Below are 9,659 nucleotides of genomic sequence, written 5' to 3'. Positions count from 1 at the left end.
TCATGCATGTTTGATCTAAACTCCCTCTCAAAGATTTATTTATATATTAAATAAATTGTTTGATCTCAAAGATTCAATGGTTTGAGGAAAGCATTAACATTTGTATTGCATCTACTTGTAGGTCAACAATGATTCTTTTCCCGTGGAAAACCATTTGCCCTTTAAACGTCTGGCTGATGGTTCCAAGAGAGTTCGGGTTCCCCATTTTCTGTGCCAACAGGTGAAGTCCCTCACCTACATATCTTCTAGTGGTTGTAACGTAAATGTCAATGCCGTTTCTTAGATACAGCTCCTTTTCTCTTTCATGTGAGCAAATGGAAAATGAATTGACCACAGCAAGTCTGATTATTGATTAGATAACAAGCAAATAGATGGACAACAGCATTAATGTAACGAGAGTATCTTGAAACATTGTATTTGCATTCTATTACTGGTTATGAAATAGAATAGGGAATCATATCATAACATCGCCTCACATGTTGACCTTCTTTACTCTTCTCTTTTTTCCAAGCAGCAATTTGATGTTGATAAGAAGCAGAGAAGGAGGCCGCCGTGTAATGTGCTTGCAGAATGATTATACATGTGGATAGTTTTGACAATTGACATGGTGATAGCTTCACTTGTTTGATGTCATATTACTGCTGAGGCAAGGCCCTCTAGACTGACTTCTTGCGGGTTCCCAACATTATTGCCGGTTGCTGATGCCTTGTAGAATTCCTTTAGGCATTGTGTGGCCCCCTGGTCACTATACTAGAAAAAACTCTGGAGCTTAGCTTCAGCAGCATTACTTCATCATTCTAAAATAAAGTTATCAACCTATGTAATTTCTGTGCAAACTGTCTTCGTATCGGAGTTTCATGGAAAGACTGTAATTTACTGAGAATTTATGGCAAAAGAACACTACAAGTGCCATAACTTGTGTACGGCGCTCACTTTGGTGCCATAAGTTTTTTTTGGATCATTTTAGTGCTAAAATTTTTGAAAAACGATCACTTAAGTGCTAAAATTTTTGAAAAACGATCACTTAAGTGCCAACTCTGGTGCCGTACACAATTTTTCGCTGGAAATCCGACGTGGCATTTTTTTTTATTAATTTCTGAAGCTGACGTGGCTCGCCGGAGATTGGCACTTAAGTGATCGTTTTTTCAAAAATTTTAGCATTTAAATGATCGTTTTTAAAAAATTTTAGCACTTAAGTGATCGTTTTTCAAAAATTTTAGCACTGAAGTGATTCAAAAAAAACTTATGACACTTAAGTGATCGTTTTTCCTCCGACTTGGCACCAAAGTGATCCGAAAAAAAGTTATGGCACCAAAGTGATCTCCGTACACAAGTTATGGCACTTATAGTGTCTTTTTGCCGAGAATTTATATTAAAGCATGAACTATTGCTGCTAATATTCATGTACTCGATATCAGAGATTAGAAGGAACTCCGCAAGGCTGAGTTTGTGGTAGATATACCAGGTTTCAGCCGTGGATTAGATACAATTTGCATTGTGCCAGTTGTGATTACGATGCACATGGTTATCTTGACTAGTAGGAGGCCAACCTGTAATAAATTTTTGCCGTACATTCGCAACTATTTTTATAGTTCGTTGCTAATTCGCGACGAATTAATAAAAATTCGTCGCTAAATTCGTTTCGGAACAATGTTCGTGGCAAAAGTAAAAAATTTTCGTGGCAAATTAGCGACGAATCAATTTGTCGCAAATTACTGACAAAAAAAAAAGAATTTCGTGGCAAATTAGAAACGAATTTTCCGACGAAATAATTAGCGACGAATTTTGCGACAAAAAATTAGCGACGAAAAATTAACGACGAATTTTGCGACGAATTTTTTTTCGTCGCAATTTAGCGACGAAAATTGAAAAATTCGTCGCAAAATTTTGCGATGGCCTATTAGCGACAAATTTTTTTCCGTCGCTAATTTCATCTCAAATTCATTTAGCGGCGAATTTTGCCAAATTTTTCGTGGCAAAATTCGTCGCTAAAATCAACTTTTTTTGTCGCAAATTTGTGACGAAATTTCCGACGAATTTTGCGACAGATAAAGTTCGTGGCTAATTTGCAACGAATTTTACGACGAATAAAGTTTGTGGCTAAATTGCAACGAATTATTTGCGACGAATTTTTTTCCGTCGTAATTTAGTGACGGAAATTGAAATTTTCCGTCGCAACATTTTGCAACACCGAATTAGCGACGGAATTTTTTCGGTCGCTAATTTCGACGCAAATTCGATTAGCGACGGATTTTGCCAAATTTTTCGTCGCAAAATTCGTCGCTAATCCCTTGTTTTTTTGTAGTGAGTCCCTCTTCTCCCTTGAAAATGAACCTTCAGAAAGAAACTATTGTGCCGTCTAAACTTATTTAGACACCAGCGGTGATGAGGACTCAGACTCCGCAGGTGATGGAATATTTTTCTTTGAAAAAGCCCTCTTTCCTTTAAACCATATGTTCCTCTCCAAATCTTCCCATCCAATTATGCAAACCCTATCTCTCTAATAGCACTCATAGATACTGGCGTTCAAATTCTCTGATTTACATTTATGACATCCTGCTTTATAGCGAGGATGAGAGATCTCACCGCAACCTTCTCTCCCAATTTGGTGCCATAGTCAAGCAATATAGCATCGTCCTCTCTTAGAAAAAAAAAATGAAGGTTGCCCAAACAGAGGTAGAATTCTTGGGCATGCAGTTAAAAGATGGGGCATTCGAGCCTAGTGATCATATTGCCAAAGAATTGCTCAAATTTCCACATAAGAATCTTTCTCACAAACAAGTCAAACAATTTCTTGGAATTGTCAATTACCTGAGAGAATTTGTTGCTAAAATCACCAGGTATATGTATCCTTTGCAGAAGATGTTAAAGAAAGATCCACCTCTTTGAGGATCCTCACAGACCAAGATAATCCAGTCACTCAAACAAAAGTTACAATCTTTGCCCCCGTTGCAAATTCCCTCTAACAAGAAGAGAATTCTTCAAACTGATGCAAGTGATAAAAATTTGAGTAGCCATAACACTAACAGTCAAGATCCCAAAAACAATGGCCTATGCATCGGTCTTTAAAGTAATGAATTGGCCGTCCTTCAAAATCAAATGATTCAATTAGATCCTTGGGATCTGAATAGCAATCCTCTGATAGTTGTCTGAGACACGGTCTCAAAGTGAGAATGGTGGGGAATATAGAATTTTCCACCTTCTCATGAGAGTGATCAAATGTGATGACCACAGAACCATCTTTCCTTTTAGAAAACTTGGACTTAGTGGCTTGGATAGGAGCAGCATTCTTATGGAGTTTCTCGTAGTTGATCACCCATGTGTCTGGTAAGAGCTTAACCAACTTAGATCTAGAAATTTGTCTAGGAACATGAATGCAAAACGATGCCTGGTTGTTGTCCACAGAAATAAATAGAGAGACAATTTTAAGATGATTCTAGACACGATATATCATTTGGTAATGGAGGGTGGCTGCAATAGAATCAGGAGTTTGAGGTGCACCAGTTATTTCCAGTTGGACTTTAAGGACACTAAACTGGCGACGATAAGACAGTGCCAAGTTGAAATTGGGAAAAAGGGTCACAAATACTGTGCCAGCATTTAGGGTGATTTCTACGGTCCGTATACAAGCATGTTGACACTCAAGGAACTTGGTATCGAGGAGAGCCATGCGCGCAGCCACACGAAGACCCTTTCTGCCAGAGAATGTTAGAGCATGGCAAACTGCTCCAAAATGGAGATAAGTATAACCCTGAGAATGCCACTGTTGCACAAACTCGCGTGGTATCTGAAGATTAACAAAGTGCTCTTATATTTTCCGTAAAAAAAACGGATCTTAAATTAGCTTAAAGTATTGGGCTACCTAAATATTTGAAAAGGAGAGTTCATGATAAGGGCGTAAGCATTCCACGTGAATTGACCTGAACTCCTTTCAGGTGTTGACCAGGTCTAGACTGTTGGTTTCAATCAGTACTTCCACTTACTTCTATGGGGAAGTCAGTATCTTGTTGGCTCTAATGCACATGCAACTCCAATTAATCGCATTTGGAGCAGGAGGGACTCGATTAGAAAAGTTAGGAGCACTGAAGAACTCGATTAGACACATAGTTTGAGAACTTAATAGGGAAAAAAATGCAAAAGTTAAGGGATCAAAAAATGGACTTTCGCTTAACTAAGCAAACTTGAACATTACATTCCATATTGACATAAAGAGAGAAAAATGCAGATGTGCCAGCACTTTAGATGTCAGAACACTAGTGCATCCGTTGGCATTGCTGTATATATATGTCACCACGAGAAATACAGCCATACTAACGATCAAGCAGATATATTACACTGGCTTTCCTAAAATCCAATGCAAACCTCTCCCTTTTTTAACAGAGCATCAAGAGGGTTCATTGTTCGCCTGGCCATCACAGCTCCTCGCTCTTCGAAGTTGGAATGAAAACGACGGTGCAATCGCATGTACCGGCTTATCCGAGACCCGGATAAGATTGTAAGACCAAGCCCCTAGAAGCGTCCCTGTCACCGGCCCAACCACATACACCCATAGTCCCTCGAAGTATTGACTGGCAAGTGCTGGTCCTATGGTCCCTGCTGGGTTCATAGATCCACCTGATATCGGTCTGCATATCACAGCTTAGTAACATATTCTTTTGTTCGAATCTTTTGGAGCATGTTTTTCCAGTGAAGTTGGATCATTTTGCTCAATTTCCGTATTAGAGAGAAAGCACAAAATGGGCAGAATTCAATTAGTATTAGAGGCAAGTAGTGGGGGATTACGATGTGAGCTAAACTTCAGCTATCGTCATGACTAATTTATATACAACGGTCAGCCAATTACATCGCAAAATTTCAATTTTTTTGCGGACCAAATTGCTGTTATTGAGTCCCTTCGATTTTTGGTATGGCTTTTTAGCACCTATAACAATGGTCAAGTAGCTAAGGTTCCCCAATCTTCCGGTGTTCAATTCAGTCTCTAGTTATGGGACAGCATGTCATATTATAAGATTCAACCTGCCAGAACACAGTACTTACTGTAGAGATTGCCCATTCAAGACTTATTATTCTTTGTTCTGGTTTTACCTAGCAATGCCTATCTTGCATCTGTTGTTTGCTTCGCAAATGCGATTAATAGATTCGACTTTACAGTACAGACAGTGATATTGTTTCTTACCCAGCCAATATAGATGTTATGCATATGGCGGAGCCAACTGCTATACCTGCGAGCTCTCCAATCTGCAAAGGAAATGGATTGATAAGGAAAGCTCTACAGTTTCAATTTTAGCTGCAAATAAAGCATTGTCGTGATACTAACAGCTTTGGTGTCGGTGGCCACAGCCGAAGTGACGAACACCATGGAAAACGTGACCACAATCTCCATGGTCAAGGCTTGGGCGTCTGACTCCGAAGGCGAAGTGGTACCGACATGTTTGATAGGATCCAGGAGCACGCGCAACGTGAATGCAGCGGAGACTGCTCCTAGTAGTTGAGCGGCAGCATAAAATGGGACCTGCAATACACATGAAAGTGCCAAACCAGTTAGTTGAGAAGTCAGTTCATTTTTGTTACTTGAAATTAAAACTAGATTTGTAATGGGCCAAAAGTGACCGAATGAACTGAACTGGCACAAATGCAAAACGTTTAGGACCGAATTGGTAATGAAAAAAATGTTATAGACTGAATTAGCACAATTGCATTAAGTTTAGAACTTTTTAGATAATTTTCCTTACAATCAAGGTACGGAGGAGAAAGCCCAAAGAAGTGCTCGATGTCATCAGATGGATTGACAATGCCAATTCCTTCCTCAATTAAGAGGAATGGATCCAACCATGAGGCCACTCATAGCTTTTTTGGTTGGTCAGAGTCGGGCCATTGGGGGGGGGGGGGGGGGGGACCTCTGACCATTAGGAGACTTCTCGAGTGAAGTCTCCTATCCAATTGCATTTATATTATACAGCCTATCATTACTATATTACTATGTTGATGTAACTCCGATAATAACATTCTCTCTAGTTTAATCTTGTCTCGGCATCGGGTCGCTCTCGCTCTTCTATCCCTTTTGATGTTAACGAAAATGTATGACCAGTCGCGAGTGTGACTTCTTCTGGCTAATTAACAATGCTACTCTTCCTTACGTATTCAAACTCACCTAATCTCCCATTAATTGGCTTCTACTCATTTAAAACCCTACAATGATTTGAGTTCTGTATAATATCCTTTGCTCCCACACCGGCACAGGTGACATCACTTCGTGTCGTCTCCTACAATAATTTGTGTCACACACCGCATCATTTTTTGTGCCACATATATTAATTTCCCCTTCTATCAATTATCCCAATTCGTTCCAAAGTGACAGGAAATACACCTGCATTCAATCCATAGATCAGCATTGGGCAAAACCGACACATGGGCGTCTAAGTCCCTGCCTTTCCATCATTTTCTTTTGGGTTGGAATACTTTTCCAACTTTAACTCGGGCTATGTTGAAGTGGAAGGCCAAGTGATGACCCGGGTCCAAATCCAACATTAGAATTTGCAGGATCTTACTTGCTGTTTTGAGTGAAGACCAAGTGATGACCTGGGTCCGTGGCGCCCGAACTTAGATTTCGACGGCCTAGAGCGTCGATCCCGAGACCATATCTCGGGTCCCCATGGCCCAGACCAAGGACCCAGGTGCCAGACCTGGTTCTCTAATAGCCCAAATGCGAGTCCCTATGTCCGAACCTAGATCCCCTGTGCTGTACTCGGTGTTTTTCCTTAAAGTTGTGTTGCCTTTCATGTTCTTCCGTATCCGAAAATTACATCTCTCTTATTTGCAAAAAATCACTCAACACATAAAAGAAAAAGATATATAACAATGTTCATAACATAATATTTTTTTCAATTTCAGACGCAGTTAATTCTATTGCACTTAATTCCTATTTCATGACCACTTCAATGGGAACAGCATCTAGTTTTAAAATCATGGGTCCCAAAGATAACGGTGAAGTCAATTCTCTAAATGGGAACATTTGTCGCACTCCCTCCCAAGTAGAAAGCTTGTGATGCAAATTTATACCTAGGCAAAGTGCATTTGCAAATAGTCACTGCTTAACTAAATATTCCTCTTAAAGACTTGATGCCAAAAGCTCGAAAGAGCCGCATGGCATGAATCCACGAGTTTGAAATGCGTCCAAAACACAGGAAAAGCTGTAGCGATCGTGTTCTTTGAATGAGGCAAAAGCCAAGAGTGTGACGAGGACGATGAGAAAAATGCATGGCATAGGGATTACAGGAGGATCGACTTTTGCTGAAGTGTTCTTTCCGCAGCTTTTTCTTACCTGGTTCCATGGGAAGTGTCGGACGGCGGCAAAAGCGAGGGTGACGGCAGGGTTCATGTGGGCCCCGGAGACGTGGCCCACCGCATAGATCATGACGGTCACCACCAGCCCTCCCGCCACCGATGCCCCCAGCCTCGACACCCTGCGCTCGTCGCTCGCGCTCAGCGCCGCTGACCCGCACGTCACGAACACCAGCAGATACGTCGCTATTATCTCGGCCACCACCTGCAGTACATACGCGTCCTTCGCAAGTTTAATCATGCGCTAAGTGTTATCCCTAGCTACACAAGCAAACGCATGTAGCTTTTGGGGCAACGAGTGGCCACAAATTCAGACGAAACGGGAAAACCACAGCAAAGAAGCAGCGGAGGAGGAGGTGGAGGAGGAAGAAGATGGAAACTTCACCTTTCTGTGGAAACCAGGAGGGTAGTGTTTCCCATACAATCTCTTTAAGGGAAGAACACTTCGTTCAAGTGCCGACCTCAGGTTTCGAACCGCGAGCAGCTCGTTGTTGGAGACGTTGAGCTCAGGATCTTGCGTCGCCATTCTTTTGTCCGAGGAATGACCAGACAAGTTTAAGAAGAGGCTTTTGGGCGAAAAGGAGGAGAGTTCTTGGCTATTTATGATGACTTATGTGCCCCTCCTTTCTTGTACCCTCTTCCTCTTTTATCTCCGAATCTTTTGAGATACTTCTTTGATAGAGTTGTGTGGACGTGCCACTACTCGTTTAACTTATAAAGCATTTTTTACTTGTGTAAAAGTAACAAATATTGCTAAACCAATCAAATACTCGAATCGCTCAAACATTCTTAGTCAGTGTTTCCCACCCCCTAATTACACTCAAGAACTCATGCAGTGTTTAACTTCACAATTCCTCACGAAATAATCTCTTAGTCTCACAAAAGAATTACACACATATCTTACCATAAGATTTAAACACCTTCAATACTAAGATTATTGGTGTAATTCTACGAAGAAATCCTCTGCCAAGCACTCGTCAAAACGGCGCTTCCTTTGGAGCACTCACGGCACACCCCGGCGGCTTCGCCAAATGAAATCTAAGAATATATAAAGATATAAATCACAAATAACCCAAACCGAGTTCTGCAGGAACCGTATCTTTTATTTCTTCAAATTCTTTCTCTGACATGTTGACCGAGTCAAAGTCCAAAATCAAAGTTCATGTTGGACTTTCCTGTTAGAGAATATAGACTTCAATTTATGTGCGGAAATTGTTGTGTGCTTCAACGAACTTGTATTCAAACGCAAGGTTCAAGATTAATTATCCATTATTGAAAGTCACTTCAACGCAGAAACAATTTCTGTATTTTTCCGCAATCTTTACTCAGATCGGATTATATACTATGGGCTTAAACTCGAGACATATTTTAGCATGACTTCCCATTTTGGTAAGAATGAGATCACTTTCTTTAAATCACCAAATAAATAAAAACTAAACATAATTTCCATGAAGTTTTAGTGAAACAAACGCATCTGCAAAGTAGTCCATGTCTCGTATCAATAGTTAGTACAGTCGACCCGACCTGGTAACTATCTCTACAATAGACAAAACAAAGACTTTGTCAAGTCCTTTGCATATCCGATGAGTTTTTAAATACTGGAGTTTGGTGTATGTTTGTTACGGTCCAAGTGCGTGTTAGGTAAAATGTTACTAAGTTCTAGAAAAAGAACATGGAAGCACATTAATCATTTTCAGGTTTGGCAGGTACACCTTCGCCTTTGCAATTTCGAAGACCATACCATCCTTTGATATTTTGAGACGCGAAAGGCTTGGGCAGACTTCACTATCATACCAACATTCTTTTCTTCTCTTTTCGTTTTGGGACACTATTATATAGATATCTTCGGACATGCAGAACAGAACCCCAAACTCTTCCAAGTATGAACTGTTGTTCTCTACAGTCTATCAGCTTTTGCTGTATGGCTTCAATAGGCACATGTTGTGCAGGTTGTAGTGAAATACGGTCATGAAAAATGGAATTTTTATGAAAAATATCGGGGACCTGATCGTGGTGAGGACAGGAGAAGGTCCCCCATCCACCAAACGCTTCAGAGGGCGCGAAAGTTTTGCTATGGACAATATGTTGATCGGTCCAAGGATTGTGGGGTCGAGGAGGGACGAGAGAATAAAAAGGTTGGGGCTTAGAGAGACCCTTTTGGAGGGTTGCGGTTCACGAACTTGCGATGGGGAATATTGTCATTGGGCTATTAGGACTTTCTTTTCCTTTCTTTTTTTTCTTTTTTTCTATGGAGGCTCTAGGAATTACCTCGTCATCTCAGCTAAGGTATTCTGTTTTTTTATTACTAATGCAAGGGC

General features: G+C 40.7%; 1 protein-coding gene across 2 annotated transcripts; it reads right to left on the bottom strand.

Annotated features, from left to right (window-relative positions):
- Nucleotides 1-4,167: 4,167 nt before the first annotated feature.
- Nucleotides 4,168-8,004, bottom strand: LOC115666949 (aquaporin NIP2-1-like). 2 transcript variants are annotated; one of them, XM_030588590.2, is made up of 5 exons: nucleotides 7,727-8,004; nucleotides 7,322-7,546; nucleotides 5,318-5,512; nucleotides 5,177-5,238; nucleotides 4,168-4,614 (listed from the first exon to the last, which is right to left on the bottom strand). In XM_030588590.2, exons 1-5 carry the CDS (start codon nucleotides 7,865-7,867, stop codon nucleotides 4,473-4,475), a joined length of 765 nt encoding a protein of 254 aa, XP_030444450.2. In that variant the 5' UTR covers nucleotides 7,868-8,004; the 3' UTR covers nucleotides 4,168-4,472. The 2 variants fall into 2 exon arrangements, with proteins under 2 accessions (XP_030444450.2, XP_030444449.2); XM_030588589.2 differs by having other exon boundaries at nucleotides 4,168-4,625; nucleotides 7,727-8,002.
- Nucleotides 8,005-9,659: the final 1,655 nt, after the last annotated feature.

The sequence above is a fragment of the Syzygium oleosum genome, unplaced genomic scaffold, assembly GCF_021117445.2.
Source record: "Syzygium oleosum isolate NSW1041296 unplaced genomic scaffold, Sole_v2.1 Sole_v2.07, whole genome shotgun sequence".
NCBI lineage: Eukaryota > Viridiplantae > Streptophyta > Magnoliopsida > Myrtales > Myrtaceae > Syzygium > Syzygium oleosum.
Note: the sequence above shows the minus strand (reverse complement) of the source record. Positions and strands in the feature narration are given on the sequence as shown.

Coding starts and splice junctions, on each gene's coding strand:
- LOC115666949 (XM_030588589.2), bottom strand. CDS start 7,867: ATGGCGACGCAAGATCCTGAGCTCAACGTCTCCAACAACGAGCTGCTC. Junction 7,547..7,726: donor CTCCTGGTTTCCACAGAAAG/GTGAAGTTTCCA, acceptor TATGTACTGCAG/GTGGTGGCCGAGATAATAGC. Junction 5,239..5,317: donor TGGCCACCGACACCAAAGCT/GTTAGTATCACG, acceptor TTTCCTTTGCAG/ATTGGAGAGCTCGCAGGTAT.